The sequence below is a fragment of the Ranitomeya variabilis genome, chromosome 3 (assembly GCF_051348905.1).
Source record: "Ranitomeya variabilis isolate aRanVar5 chromosome 3, aRanVar5.hap1, whole genome shotgun sequence".
NCBI classification, from domain to species: Eukaryota; Metazoa; Chordata; class Amphibia; order Anura; family Dendrobatidae; genus Ranitomeya; species Ranitomeya variabilis.
Genome location: NC_135234.1, coordinates 373,530,679 through 373,546,908, shown reverse-complemented (window position 1 = coordinate 373,546,908; position 16,230 = coordinate 373,530,679). Strand labels below are relative to the sequence as shown.

At 47.4% G+C, this 16,230-nt stretch overlaps 1 protein-coding gene across 2 annotated transcripts; it reads left to right on the top strand.

Moving 5' to 3' along the window:
* Positions 1-6,797: 6,797 nt before the first annotated feature.
* On the top strand, positions 6,798-13,526 carry NDUFS5 (NADH:ubiquinone oxidoreductase subunit S5). 2 transcript variants are annotated; one of them, XM_077295974.1, is made up of 3 exons: positions 6,798-6,956; positions 10,015-10,232; positions 13,323-13,526. In XM_077295974.1, the coding sequence occupies exons 2-3, from the start codon at positions 10,017-10,019 to the stop codon at positions 13,419-13,421; spliced, it is 315 nt and encodes a 104-aa protein (XP_077152089.1). In that variant the 5' UTR covers positions 6,798-6,956; positions 10,015-10,016; the 3' UTR covers positions 13,422-13,526. The 2 variants fall into 2 exon arrangements, with proteins under 2 accessions (XP_077152089.1, XP_077152090.1); XM_077295975.1 differs by having other exon boundaries at positions 6,916-6,993.
* The last annotated feature ends 2,704 nt before the right edge of the window (positions 13,527-16,230 follow it).

Genomic DNA, 16,230 nt, shown 5'->3' with positions numbered 1-16,230 from the left:
GACAGCACTGGTCTGTAGCCTGACAGCAGTGGTCTTTAGCCTGACAGCACTGGTCTTTAGCCTGACAGCACTGGTCTGTTGCCTCACAGCATTGGTCTGTAGCCTGACAGCACTGGTCTGTAGCCTCACAGCATTGGTCTGTAGCCACACAGCACTGGTTTGTAGCCTCACAGCGCTGGTCTGTAGCCTGACAGCACTGGTCTGTAGCCTCACAGCACTGGTCTGTAGCCTCACAGCACTGGTCTGTAGCCTCACAGCACTGGTCTGTAGCCTCACAGCATTGGTCTGTAGCCTCACAGCATTGGTCTGTAGCCTGACAGCATTGGTCTGTAGCCTGACAGCACTGGTCTGTAGCCACACAGCACTGGTTTGTAGCCTCACAGCACTGGTCTGTAGCCTGACAGCACTGGTCTGTAGCCACACAGCACTGGTCTGTAGCCTGACAGCACCGGTCTGTAGCCTGACAGCACCGGTCTGTAGCCTAACAGCACTGGTCTGTAGCCTGACCGCATTGGTCTTTAGCCTGACAGCACTGGTCTTTAGCCTCACAGCACTGGTCTGTAGCCTGACAGCACTGGTCTGTAGCCTGACAGCACTGGTCTGTAGCCTGACAGCATTGGTCTTTAGCCTGACAGCATTGGTCTTTAGCCTGACAGCATTGGTCTTTAGCCTGACAGCATTGGTCTTTAGCCTGACAGCGATGGTCTGTAGCCTGACAGCACTGGTCTGTAGCCTCACAGCATTGGTCTGTAGCCTGACAGCACTGGTCTGTAGCCTGACAGCACTGGTCTGGAGCCTCACAGCATTGGTCTATAGCCTGACAGCACTGGTCTGTAGCCACACAGCACTGGTCTGTAGCCTCACAGCACTGGTCTGTAGCCTGACAGCACTGGTCTGTAGCCTCACAGCATTGGTCTGTAGCCTGACAGCACTGGTCTGTAGCATCACAGCATTGGTCTGTAGCCACACAGCACTGGTCTGTAGCCTGACAGCACTGGTCTGTAGCCTGACAGCATTGGTCTTTAGCCTGACAGCACTGGTCTGTAGTCTGACAGCACTGGTCTGTAGCCTCACAGTACTGGTCTGTAGCCTCACAGCACTGGTCTGTAGCCTCACAGCATTGGTCTTTAGCCTGACAGCACAGGTCTGTAGCCACACAGCACTGGTCTGTAGCTTGACAGCACTGGTCTGTAGCCTGACAGCACTGGTCTGTAGCCTGACAGCACTGATCTGTAGCCTGACAGCACTGGTCTGTAGCCTGACAGCATTGGTCTTTAGCCTGACAGCACTGGTATGTAGCCTGACAGCACTGGTCTGTAGCCTGACAGCACTGGTCTGCAGCCTGACAGCACTGGTCTGCAGCCTGACAGCACTGGTCTGTAGCCTCACAGCATTGGCCTGTAGCCTGATATCACTGGTCTGCAGCCTCACAGCACTGGTCTGTAGCCTGACAGCACTGGTCTGTAGCCTGACAGCACTGGTCTGTAGCCTCACAGCGATGGTCTGTAGCCTCACAGCATTGGTCTGTAGCTTGACAGCACTGGTCTGTAGCCTGACAGCACTGGTCTGTAGCCTGACAGCACTGATCTGTAGCCTGACAGCACTGGTATGTAGCCTGACAGCATTGGTGTTTAGCCTGACAGTACTGGTCTGTAGCCTGACAGCACAGGTCTGGAGCCTCACAGCATTGGTCTGTAGCCTGACAGCACTGGTCTGTAGCCTCACAGCATTGGTCTGTAGCCTGACAACACTGGTCTGTAGCCACACAGCGCTGGTCTGTAGCCTGACAGCACTGGTCTGTAGCCTGACAGCACTGGTCTGTAGCCACACAGCACTGGTCTGTAGCCTGACAGCACTGGTCTGTAGCCTGACAGCACTGGTCTGTAGCCTGACAGCACTGGTCTGTAGCCTCACAGCATTGGCCTGTAGCCTGACATCACTGGTCTGTAGCCTCACAACACTGGTCTGTAGCCTGACAGCACTGGTCTGTAGCCTGACAGCACTAATCTGTAGCCTCACAGCATTGGTCTGTAGCCACACAGCACTGGTCTGTAGCTTGACAGCACTGGTCTGTAGCCTGACATCACTGGTCTGTAGCCTCACAGCACTGGTCTGTAGCCTGACAGCACTGGTCTGTAGCCTCACAGCACTGGTCTGTAGCCTCACAGCATTGGTCTGTAGCCTGACAGCACTGGTCTGTAGCCTCACAGCATTGGTCTGTAGCCTGACAACACTGGTCTGTAGCCACACAGCGCTGGTCTGTAGCCTGACAGTACTGGTCTGTAGCCTGACAGCACTGGTCTGTAGCCACACAGCACTGGTCTGTAGCCTGACAGCACTGGTCTGTAGCCTGACAGCACTGGTCTGTAGCCTCACAGCATTGGCCTGTAGCCTGACATCACTGGTCTGTAGCCTCACAGCACTGGTCTGTAGCCTCACAGCACTGGCCTGTAGCCTGACAGCACTGGTCTGTAGCCTGACAGCACTGGTCTGTAGCCTCACAGCGATGGTCTGTAGCCTCACAGCATTGGTCTGTAGCCTGACATCACTGGTCTGTAGCCTCACAGCACTGGTCTGTAGCCTGACAGCACTGGTCTGTAGCCTGACAGCACTGGTCTATAGCCTCACAGCACTGGTCTGCAGCCTCACAGCATTGGTCTGTAGCCTGACATCACTGGTCTGTAGCCTCACAGCACTGGTCTGTAGCCTGACAGCACTGGTCTGTAGCCTGACAGCAGTGGTCTTTAGCCTGACAGCACTGGTCTTTAGCCTGACAGCACTGGTCTGTTGCCTCACAGCATTGGTCTGTAGCCTGACAGCACTGGTCTGTAGCCTCACAGCATTGGTCTGTAGCCTGACAGCGCTGGTCTGTAGCCTGACAGCACTGGTCTATAGCCTCACAGCACTGGTCTGTAGCCTCACAGCACTGGTCTGTAGCCTCACAGCATTGGTCTGTAGCCTGACAGCACTGGTCTGTAGCCTGACAGCACTGGTCTGTAGCCACACAGCACTGGTCTGTAGCCTCACAGCACTGGTCTGTAGCCTGACAGCACTGGTCTGTAGCCTCACAGCATTGGTCTGTAGCCTGACAGCACTGGTCTGTAGCCTGACAGCAGTGGTCTTTAGCCTGACAGCACTGGTCTTTAGCCTGACAGCACTGGTCTGTTGCCTCACAGCATTGGTCTGTAGCCTGACAGTACTGGTCTGTAGCCTCACAGCATTGGTCTGTAGCCTGACAGCGCTGGTCTGTAGCCTGACAGCGCTGGTCTGTAGCCTGACAGCGCTGGTCTGTAGCCTGACAGCACTGGTCTGTAGCCTCACAGCACTGGTCTGTAGCCTGACAGCACTGGTCTGTAGCCTCACAGCATTGGTCTGTAGCCTGACAGCACTGGTCTGTAGCCTGACAGCACTGGTCTGTAGCCTGACAGCACTGGTCTGTAGCCACACAGCACTGGTCTGTAGCCTCACAGCACTGGTCTGTAGCCTGAGAGCACTGGTCTGTAGCCTCACAGCATTGGTCTGTAGCCTGACAGCACTGGTCTGTAGCATCACAGCATTGGTCTGTAGCCACACAGCACTGGTCTGTAGCCTGACAGCACTGGTCTGTAGCCTGACAGCATTGGTCTTTAGCCTGACAGCACTGGTCTGTAGTCTGACAGCACTGGTCTGTAGCCTCACAGTACTGGTCTGTAGCCTCACAGAACTGGTCTGTAGCCTCACAGCATTGGTCTTTAGCCTGACAGCACAGGTCTGTAGCCACACAGCACTGGTCTGTAGCTTGACAGCACTGGTCTGTAGCCTGACAGCACTGGTCTGTAGCCTGACAGCACTGATCTGTAGCCTGACAGCACTGGTCTGTAGCCTGACAGCATTGGTCTTTAGCCTGAAAGCACTGGTATGTAGCCTCACAGCGCTGGTCTGCAGCCTGTCAGCGCTGGTCTGTAGCCTGACAGCACTGGTCTGTAGCCTGACAGCACTGGTCTGTAGCCTCACAGCATTGGTCTGTAGCCTGACAGCACTGGTCTGTAGCCACACAGCACTGGTCTGTAGCCTGACAGCACTGGTCTGTAGCCTGACAGCACTGGTCTGTAGCCTCACAGCATTGGCCTGTAGCCTGACATCACTGGTCTGTAGCCTCACAGCACTGGTCTGTAGCCTCACAGCACTGGTCTGTAGACTGACAGCACTGGTCTGTAGCCTGACAGCACTGGTCTGTAGCCTCACAGCGATGGTCTGTAGCCTCACAGCATTGGTCTGTAGCCTGACATCACTGGTCTGTAGCGTCACAGCACTGGTCTGTAGCCTGACAGCACTGGTTTGTAGCCTGACAGCACTGGTCTGTAGCCTCACAGCACTGGTCTGCAGCCTCACAGCATTGGTCTGTAGCCTGACATCACTGGTCTGTAGCCTCACAGCACTGGTCTGTAGCCTGACAGCACTGGTCTGTAGCCTGACAGCACTGGTCTGTAGCCTGACAGCACTCGTCTTTAGCCTGACAGCACTGGTCTGTTGCCTCACAGCATTGGTCTGTAGCCTGACAGCACTGGTCTGTAGCCTCACAGCATTGGTCTGTAGCCTGACAGCGCTGGTCTGTAGCCTGACAGCGCTGGTCTGTAGCCTCACAGCCCTGGTCTGTAGCCTCACAGCACTGGTCTGTAGCCTCACAGCACTGGTCTGTAGCCTCACAGCATTGGTCTGTAGCCTGACAGCACTGGTCTGTAGCATGACAGCACTGGTCTGTAGCCACACAGCACTGGTCTGTAGCCTCACAGCACTGGTCTGTAGCCTGACAGCACTGGTCTGTAGCCTCACAGCATTGGTCTGTAGCCTGACAGCACTGGTCTGTAGCCTGACAGCAGTGGTCTTTAGCCTGACAGCACTGGTCTTTAGCCTGACAGCACTGGTCTGTTGCCTCACAGCATTAGTCTGTAGCCTGACAGCACTGGTCTGTAGCCTCACAGCATTGGTCTGTAGCCTGACAGCGCTGGTCTGTAGCCTGACAGCGCTGGTCTGTAGCCTGACAGCACTGGTCTGTAGCCTCACAGCACTGGTCTGTAGCCTCACAGCACTGGTCTGTAGCCACACAGCACTGGTCTGTAGCCTCACAGCACTGGTCTGTAGCCTCACAGCATTGGTCTGTAGCCTGACAGCACTGGTCTGTAGCATCACAGCATTGGTCTGTAGCCACACAGCACTGGTCTGTAGTCTGACAGCACTGGTCTGTAGCCTCACAGTACTGGTCTGTAGCCTCACAGCACTGGTCTGTAGCCTCACAGCATTGGTCTTTAGCCTGACAGCACAGGTCTGTAGCCACACAGCACTGGTCTGTAGCTTGACAGCACTGGTCTGTAGCCTGACAGCACTGGTCTGTAGCCTGACAGCACTGGTCTGTAGCCTGACAGCACTGATCTGTAGCCTGACAGCACTGGTCTGTAGCCTGACAGCATTGGTCTTTAGCCTGACAGCACTGGTATGTAGCCTCACAGCGCTGGTCTGCAGCCTGACAGCACTGGTCTGTAGCCTGACAGCACTGGTCTGTAGCCTGACAGCACTGGTCTTTAGCCTCACAGCATTGGTCTGTAGCCTGACAGCACTGGTCTGTAGCCTCACAGCATTGGTCTGTAGCCTGACAACACTGGTCTGTAGCCACACAGCGCTGGTCTGTAGCCTGACAGCATTGGTCTGTAGCCTGACAGCACTGGTCTGTAGCCTGACAGCACTGGTCTGTAGCCTGACAGCACTGGTCTGTAGCCTGACAGCATTGGTCTGTAGCCTGACAGCACTGGTCTGTAGCCTGACAGCAGTGGTCTTTAGCCTGACAGCACTGGTCTTTAGCCTGACAGCACTGGTCTGTTGCCTCACAGCATTGGTCTGTAGCCTGACAGCACTGGTCTGTAGCCTCACAGCATTGGTCTGTAGCCACACAGCACTGGTTTGTAGCCTCACAGCGCTGGTCTGTAGCCTGACAGCACTGGTCTGTAGCCTCACAGCACTGGTCTGTAGCCTCACAGCACTGGTCTGTAGCCTCACAGCACTGGTCTGTAGCCTCACAGCATTGGTCTGTAGCCTCACAGCATTGGTCTGTAGCCTGACAGCATTGGTCTGTAGCCTGACAGCACTGGTCTGTAGCCACACAGCACTGGTTTGTAGCCTCACAGCACTGGTCTGTAGCCTGACAGCACTGGTCTGTAGCCACACAGCACTGGTCTGTAGCCTGACAGCACCGGTCTGTAGCCTGACAGCACCGGTCTGTAGCCTAACAGCACTGGTCTGTAGCCTGACCGCATTGGTCTTTAGCCTGACAGCACTGGTCTTTAGCCTCACAGCACTGGTCTGTAGCCTGACAGCACTGGTCTGTAGCCTGACAGCACTGGTCTGTAGCCTGACAGCATTGGTCTTTAGCCTGACAGCATTGGTCTTTAGCCTGACAGCATTGGTCTTTAGCCTGACAGCATTGGTCTTTAGCCTGACAGCGATGGTCTGTAGCCTCACAGCATTGGTCTTTAGCCTGACAGCATTGGTCTTTAGCCTGTCAGCACTGGTATGTAGCCTCACAGCACTGGTCTGTAGCCCGCCGCTGACCGCGATGTTATAAGTGCAGGCTCAGGCAGCCGTAATACCGCCTGCTATCACTATACTGTATTTCTATTACGTCATGCCAGCACCTTGTTCCTCCAATGGGCAGGTGGCGCTGTAACAGCTAACGCGCATCTCGCCAGTAGCGCTGTATTCCAGACTATCCGCAGCCACGTTCTCTACATATACTTAGACACACGAGACTTATAAATCAGCTCTATACATATGTGTAGCGATTTCACCCTACGTAAATCAATACTATATTGATATGTGTGTGCCCAAAACAAACATGGCGGCTGCTTTATTCCTCACGTGACAGGCGCTTTACTGTTGCCAGTGTCGTGAAGCTGCAGGAGTAGAGGACGTCCGGATCCCTACAGGTGACAGTAGAAAACTGGCTTATGTCTCCGGCGTAGTGTTAGCGCTCACTTATATTTACGTCTGTATGTCTGAGTCATTCTCTGGGCTGTAACATGCGCCATTGTTACTGACAGCAGCCTGCGCGTGTGGTAACCGTGGGTGACCCTCTGCCAGCAGGGCGCATGGCGGTGGGCAATAGTGTATGGGAGCAGCAGATGACGCCCTACACCAGGGTGCACCGGAGCCAGGGCACCGTGTAATGGTGGCAGCTGTGCAGTATACTGTCTGCATTCATCCAGTCCTGCTACTTTTCACACTTATGTTATTTTCAGGTGGATTGTGCAAAACCAAAACAATAATGCTAGAAATGGCTGACCATCTGCACTGCAAGGGAAAAACCACGTCGTCTTTTTTTAGCTTCTTTGAATTGCTTTAGGCTTCAAAAGCCATAGCAGCTAAAAGTAGTGACCGCCCCAAACTTCCCTGCACTAGTTCTGTTCACTACTTAATATATTCAGTTATAAAAAATAAACATTCATTAAAGGGAATGTGTCACCCCGGGACGTATGTGTCCTATTAATATGGGCATACAGGTGATAGAAATGTTACACTAGTGCTACCTGTATGCCTCACATTAACCCTGCTGTGGAACTATGAAAAAAATCACTGCTTTGGTACCATGGGGTCTATATGACCCCAGGCTCAAAATCATCATATTTCATTAAAATGAACTTGCTGGCTGTTCAGAATAATCAAGTTTTATTCTGTCATTATTTCAGAACACAGTTATGAAATCAAACATAACTTTGACTTAACTTTGAAGTGATTTATTTGTCATCATCAAACACAAACTGAAATGTATACCAAAATGCTATACTAATAACTAAAAGTATTCCAAGTCAATAAAAAAAAAATGCCCAATAACTGCAACTGTGTGGATTTTAGTAAAAACATAACGACAACGAATGATCTGGCAATAAATTTAGCCCTTGCATTCACTGCAAGTCATAGTGCCATGTTCTTCACAAATGAACTTCTTGCAGTCATTGCAAACAAATCTCGTCTTTTTGTCCTTCGATCGTGGACAAACATAGCACCGTTTGTGCTGTCCTGGAACACTGCTGGTGTCACTTGGAACTAGCCATTGTTTATTTGCAAGTATATTACAAAACCTGTGAATAAATAGAAAATATTCAAAAAAATGTCAGACAATAAAGTTACTATGGGGTCAGGAGAGTCCCAAACACAGAAAGTTGAAGATAACTTTGAAACAAAATTGAAAAACAAATTCAAAATATCATCAACATAAGCAGAAATATGTTACTTGAAAATACATAGAAGGTCAATGCCTGAGATTAACCAGTTTTAGAAATATTTACATTTATTCAGCGCTGGGGTCTATATGACCCCATGGTTCCACAGCAGGGTTAATAATGGCCTTGTAGAGAAATTATATATTCTGTCTTTGTTCAATGATTTCTTCCAGGCTTCGGGGTGTGCGGTGCTGTAAGAAATCCCTGCCTCCTCGCCTCATTGTAATACTACCCCCCTCCCATACACGTCAGTAATGTGCCGGAATCCTGCGCCGCGCTCTTCCAATACGTACTTTTTCCTCCATTCTATGAGCTCTGCATTCAGGGATCTTCCGCTCCGGCGTGCGCTTTGATAATATGTTCTCCCCACTTTCACCCTGCATCGTCATTGCTATGTACACATAGTTCCTAGCGATGACTATGCAGGGAGGAAGTGGGAAGAGCATATTATCGGTGCGCACATTGAAGGTCACAGTGACTCGCCTGTGCAGAAGATCCCTGCAGTGCCCATAGAAGATGGAAATGGTACTTATTGTGGAAGGAGTGCAGAGCGCAGGCGCCAGATTCCAGTGCCAGAACTATTATTACAATGAGGACAGGAGACAGGGACTTGTTCCAGGCACCGCACGCCCCAGAGCCTGGAATAAATAATTAGCATAAGGAAAGAATGTAAGATTTCTCAACAACAAGACCATTAATATGAGGTAGACAGGTAGGACTAGTGTAACATTTCTATTACCTGTACACCCATATCAATAGGTCATATACGTCGCAGGGGTGACAGATTCCCCTTAACATGAAAGGAGACACATTCGGTCTGATTCATCAAAGTTTTAACACTAGTATTCTGGCGTTACAAGCTTTGAAAAGTCACAAAGTTTTGACACAACTTGAGGCTGCACCAGAGTGTCACAACTTTTGGCTTTCCCCCGCCATTTTTGCCCAACGCCAACAATGTGGCCAGATTCATGATGAGCGGTGGCGTTCAGTATGCGAGCAGCAACTGGATTAGTACTTGCGGTAAAGCACACACAGAGGTGTACGCCACTCATCTGACGCTCCCGATTCATGAAAAGGTCTACACTTCTTTATGAATTGGGAGTGGCAGACTCATAAAGACTGTCATGATGAATTGGGGCTTATCTATTTCCATTGGTGACCCAGCAGATGTCTAGGCGGTACTACAGGTCTGTGCAGACACCTGCCAGCATATCATCGGATATGGACGCCACTATTTCAGTGATGCATTGTATCCGGTCTTACAGTCTTTGATGTAGCCCCACAGAAAAGTCGCAGGGTGTTATATCTGGCGATCATGGAAGACCTCTCAATATCGGGACAACACATCACTGTAACAGTGGCATCCATACCAGAGGACATTCTGGCCCACGTATTTATAGTGCATAGATAAAACTTCGATACAGGTTTTTTGTTTTTTTTTAATTGTAATAAATTTGAGTTATGATCTCTTGGTTACCAATATTCATGCTATAATTTTTCCCAATCCTTTTTTAATCACCCGAATATAAAGGAAGGAATTCTATTTCTCCTTCCAGTTAGATCCACTTCCAGTCTTGACTCTGAAACTGCTTGAGTGATTTCAGGCGTTAAAAGGTTCTTCAGATGTTGGACACATTCTTCCTAATAGTCCTTGACCAATGACCATGGGATTTTAGGCTTCGTTTCTGACTCCTTCATCTTGAGTTATGTGTGTGCTTTGTATACTCTGCTATTAATGCTATTTCTTGGTGCTCTCACTTCACAGCTATGCCTTTTATCGATCTTCAGCGCAAGTTGGGAATTGATGTTGACAGATGGATGCTGCTGCAGAGCTCTGAGCAACCTTTCCGGCACAGCGCTCGTTGCCATTCTTTTGAGAAAGACTGGGTAGAATGTGCACATGGCATTGGAGCCATCCGAGCACAGAAGGAATGTAAGCTGGAGTATGAAGACTTCCTCGAGTGTATGCACAGAAGCAAATTGGTGAGTGAGCTAAATGTTTAAAGGACATATTGGGTCATGAGAAATTGTGATCTGTAGGATCCAATATTATGCCATGCTACAGGTTCACTATTGGACTTAATTGGATGGAATGTCTTGGTCTACTACAGTATTTCATATCTTATTTGACGTTGTATCCAGACCTGCTAGATGAAGGCCAAAAGCATATAAGTCAGTGAGGATCAATAACTTATAGGTATAGGTCAGTGAGTATCAATAACGTATAGGTCAGTGAGGATCAGAGCAATGAAACCCCCACTGATCAGCAAAAGGTGCACTTTTATTCCCATTACAATGAACCGGCACTATGTATACTTGACCGCTGCTTGATTTATTCAATATGCAGCTGCCGGAAAAAGCCAAGCACTGCTCTTGGCAGTCCCACAGAGAATGGATAGAGCGTGTAGTGGCCAGTGTTGAGTACTGTAGATGAGCTCCTATGAAAGAAAATAGGAACTGATGTGCAGTACCTGGCAGTGTCCACTACACATTGTGTGGAGCTGTACAGTGAAGCTCAATTCATTGTTTAGATCTGGCCACCGTCAGAGCTAATAACAACGGATTGTTTGGGGGGCTGTGTTTCAGATCCATACCAGTCTGATATTAATGACCTATTAGAGAAGAATGCGAGCTGTGATGATATGGAAGTTAATAAGGATTTGAACTTCAATAAAGAGTTTTAGAAGTATGTACAGATAAGGCATTTCGTCAGGTGACTCAGTAGCACGAATAAAACTGATTTCTTAGGTTTATTTTCATACATTATTAATCCCGATAAAGAAATGAAAAGCAATTCCATCTGCTATAAAGCTCTTATCTATTGCCATTACCATTACAATCCTTAGACGGAAAGATGGAACGAAGATCTGGGAAATATTAAACATTAAGACATTACCTGGAAAGTGTTTTATCAATTATATTTTATTCCACAGATAATGGCTTAGTTCAGGGACATTGACTAGTCATGTAGCGACCCTAGAGGGGATTTAGAGCCCATAAATTAAAATGTTGTTACTGCTGATAAATGTATCTCTGCTGAGAAGTAGCTTGGAACTACATAGTACATGCTGTTGGTAGGTATAAAAGATATGTCAACAGCTCAGTAGTGACCAGTTTTTGATCTTATTTTTTCCCACTGCTCACCTCACTTAGTATGTTGGTTTGTTTTGTTAGTTGGTTTGTTTTGTTAAAAATCTGCCATACGGTTCCAAGATTGGCATTTTTTATGTAGTGCTAATTTTTATGGTCTTTTTCCATGTACTTAGATTGCTTTACATTATTACCCTGTGAGCCATACACCCTTTTTAGTATCATAAAAAATAGCACTAAATAAAAGGTCTATATCTCCTTGAAGGCAGATTTAGAAGAAAAAAATAACATATTTTTCGGACTAGAAGGTGCATCGGACCATAAGAGGCCCCTAGGTTTTAGAGGAGGAAGTAAGAAAAAAAAAAATTGAAGCAAAAAATGTGGTCAATTCTCTAGTTATTATCCCCTATCCTGGTATGCATGGCCCCCTCATCCATATTCTGGTATGTATGGCCTCCTCATTCCTACCCTGGTATGCATCATCTCATCCCTATCCTTGTATGCATCCCCATCCTGGTATGCATGGCCCCCTCATCCCCATCCTGGTATGCATGGCCCCCTCATCCCTATCCTGGTATGCATAGCATCCTCATCCCTATCCTTGTCTGCATGGCCCCCTCATCGTGGCGTGCACGGCCCCCTCATCACTGTCCTGGTAGGCATGGCCTCCCTCATCCCTATCCTCGTATGCATAGTCCCCATGAGAAAAACATTAAAAAAAATGAAACATTATACTTACCTTCCTGCACTCCCTCGCAGTGTCTTGTTCTAATGCCAGCAGCTGCTTTAAGCAATGCATGGCAGTGACATCCTGCGCTGCTTGCAAGCCGAGGACAGCTGTCGAAATACTCACTGCTCTCCACGCCGGAACTATGTTTCTGAAGAGCAGTGACTATTCACTGCTCTTTAATAGCTGGCACAGTGTTAGTTGCAGGCTTCCTGCAGCTCCCTGGCATTCATGTGTGTCCTCTGCTAAAGGGAATTAATATTCAATGCATTCCACACCTATGGGAGTGGAGAGCAGTGAATATTCATTGCCTTAAGTAGCGGGCACATGTGAAAGCCTAGCAGCTGCAGGAAGCCTGCGGCTAACAGCGTGTCCGATTAAAGATAAATTAATATTCACTGCCTTCCATGCCCATGGCCGTGGAAAGCAGTGTATATTCATTTCTCTTTAGCATTGGGCACAGGAGTTAACCGCATCACCCGGCTCCTGCCTCCTGTGACCCGCTGCTCCGCCGATGCTGCTTCCACCATAGTCAAACAGGGACATCCGGACTGTAAGACGCACCCCCAGTTTTGCACCGCATTTTTTGGAGGAAAAAAGTGCGTCTTATAGTCCGAAAAATACGGTATGTAATACTCAGAAGCAGTGGGAATAAAAATAAGAGCAAACACTGGCCACTTTTGACCTTGTTACAGGTCCTCTTTAAATTCTAATATTTTCCTCTTGTGTGTGCTTGCTGCTGCCAGGAAGGAGGATACATGCAGCAGCCGTTAATATTCAGCTGTATGTAGCTGACAGGAGCAGTCTGCGATCTGCAGGGAGTGATGGATGGTGCTGATTACTGTATTCTGATTTGTATAGTCATCATTGGGTGGAAGCATCAGTGGATTGTCAGGGCTAATTTTCATGTTGACTTGGTGACGACTTATTGTTGTCTCTGTATATATTTTAGAAGGAATGGTTTGCACATGTACAGGTTTGCAGAAAGGTTCTGGGTGTTGGTGATGTACAGTCTTAGGGCTCATACTTACGCAAAACTCTGAGTCTCGCATGGCAATACCCGGCACTGCACCTGGCACAGAGGAGCGGAGCGTGCGGCTGCATGTATTCCTATGCGGCCGCACGCTCCGATCTGAGTGCCGGCTGCAGCAACAGGTATTGCCGTGCGAGACTCATCCGAGTTTCAGACAAGTGAGTATGAGCCCTTAGTGTAAGCCTACTGATCAAGACTACTAATAAAAGTCTCTTCCTTACAGATGCAACGCTTGAGCATTATTAGAGCGCAAAAAGAAAAGTTGGAGAAAGAAGGAAAATATAAAGCACCCGATTTCAGCAAAGATGAAAATACCCCATAATTGTCAAAGGAACAGTTATTGTGTCTTTTTTTTTTTTTCTTAGTAAATTGTTAATCAGTGGCAACCAAGGGTCCTCTATGTAATAAAATGTATACACAAGTTTCAGTTGTGTCTGTGTTGTATAATTTCACATATAATAATTTGAGATAATACATTTAGTAAAATCAAGCCTGTATATATCTAACCAAGGTCTGCACCCTGTAGTCACCCCTCCTCCATTCTACTAGTGAAAATTGTGACCCACACACTCTATATTTACACAGTCATCAGAAGCAGGCCCTTCCCTAATATTGAGTCTTGTGCTGTTCCTCTGTTCTTCTGGCTTCCTTATTAATAATAATAATAATTTTGTTTCTATAGCGCCAACATATTCCGCAGCACTTTACATTATAGAGGGGACTTGTACAGACAATAAACATTACAGCATAACAATAAACACAGATCAAAACAGATACCAAGAGAAATGAGGGCCCTGCTCGCAAGCCTACAAACTATGAGGTTAAAAAGGGGAGACAGGAGAGGTGGATGGTAACAATTGCTTTCGTTGTTCGGACCAGCCATAGTGTAAGGCTCGGGTGTTCATGTAATGCTGCATGAACTGGTTAGCAGCCTAAGTATGTACCAGTACAGACACAGAGAGCTATTAACTGCATAAAGCATGTGAGAACATGATGCGAAGAACCTCGTTATGGTAAAAATTTTGACTGGGCTTACTCATCAGAGAACACCCTTCCCTTGTCCAGTGATCATTGGGTTGTGCTGTTCCTTTGTTAGTCCTTCTGGGAATGGAAAAATAATTTGACAGCTGGGAGGCTGCAATGGCCTATGCCAATGTACAAGTGCTTCTCACTAAATTAGAATATCATCAAAAAGTTAATTTATTTTAGTTCTTCAATACAAAAATTGAAACTTATATATTATATAGAGTCATTATAAACAGTGATCTATTTCAATTGTTTATTTCTGTTAATGTTGATGATTATGGCTTACAGCCAATGAAAACCCAAAAGACATCTCAGTAAATTAGAATACTTTATATCACCAGCTTGAAAAATGATTTTAAAATCAGAAATGTTGGCCTAGTGAAATGTATGTTCAGTAAATGCACTCAATACTTGGTCAGGGCTCCTTTTGCATCATTTACTGCATCAATGCGACGTGGCATGGAGGCGATCAGCCTGTGGCACTGCTGAGGTGTTATGGAAGCCCAGGTTGCTTTGATAGCAGCCTTCTGCTCATCTGCTTTGTTGGGTCTGGTGTCTCTCCTCTTCCTCTTGACTCAATCTTCCTCAGTCTGGGACTCCATGCACGTTCTCTCCATGTGGGCTAAGATTGATTCTGTGAAAGGTCAGGAATCAGCTCAGAACTACACTGGAGGACCTGGTCAATGACCTGAAGAGAGCTGGGACCACAGTCTCAAACATTACCATTAGTAACACTCAGTCATGGAGTCATGGATTCAAATCCTGCAGGGTACGCAAGATCCCCCTGCTCACACAGAACATGCCCAGGCCCATTTGAGGTTCGCCAATGACCACCATTTGGATGATCTAGGAGAGGCATGGGAGAAGATCATGTGGTCGGATGAGACCAAAATAGAACTTTTTGGTATCAATTCCACTCGCCGTGTTTGGAGGAAGAAGGATAACTGCAACCTCAAGAACACTGTGAAGCATTGCGTGGGCACCTCATACTAAAAATTGGTATGTACATATGTATTCACCCCTTTTGTGATGAAGCCATTAAAATGGTTTGGTGCTAGCAATTACCTTCATAAGTCACATGCTTAGTGAAAGGAAGTCCACCAGTGTGCAATGTCACATGGGCTGTCAGTATATACACAACTTTTCTGAAAGCCCATAGAGGCTGCAACACCATTAACCCCTTAGTGCCCAAGTCAATTTTGACCTTAATGACTAGGCCAAATTTTTGAAATCTGACCATTGTCACTTTATGAAGTTATAGCTCTGGAACGCTTCAACGGATCCCACTGATTTTGAGAATGTTTATTCTGGATATGTTGCACTTCATAATAGTAGTAAAATTTGTTCAATATGATTTGCGTTTATTTGTAAAAATATCGGAAATTTGTCAAAAATTTTAAAAATCTCACTTATTAAACTTTTAATTCTTATGTCTTTAAATCAGAAAGTTCTGTTACACAAAATAGTTAATAAATAACATTTCCCACTTGTCTAATTTACATCTGCATCACTCTTTACACATATTATTTTTTTTTTTGTAAGGAAGTTAGAAGCGTTCAAAGTTGAAAAGCAATTTCTAATTTTTCCAACACAATTTACAAAACCATTTTTTTAGCGACCACATCACATGTGAAGTGATTTTGGGTAGCCTTAATGGCGGAAAATACCCAAAAGTGACACCATTCTAAAAACTGTACCCCTCAAGATGCTCAACCACATTCAAGAAGTTTATTAACCCTTCAGGTGCTTCACAGGAACTAAAGCAACGTGGAAGGAAAAAAATATACATTTAATTTTTTTTCACAAAAATGTTACCGTATGTACTCGAGTATAAGCCGAGAATTTCAGCCCATTTTTTTAGGCTAAAATTGCCCCTCTCGGCTTATACTCGAGTCATTCTCAGGGGTCGGCAGGTGAGGGGGAGCAGCAGCTGTGCAATAATACTCACCTGCTCCTGGCGCGGTGTCCCTGGTTCCTCGTCGCCGGCAGCTTCTTCCTGCAGTGAGCGGTCACATGGTACCGCTCATTACAGTAATGAATATGGACCCCACTCCACTTCCATAGGGGTGCAGCCGCATATTCATTACTGTAATGAGTGGTACCAT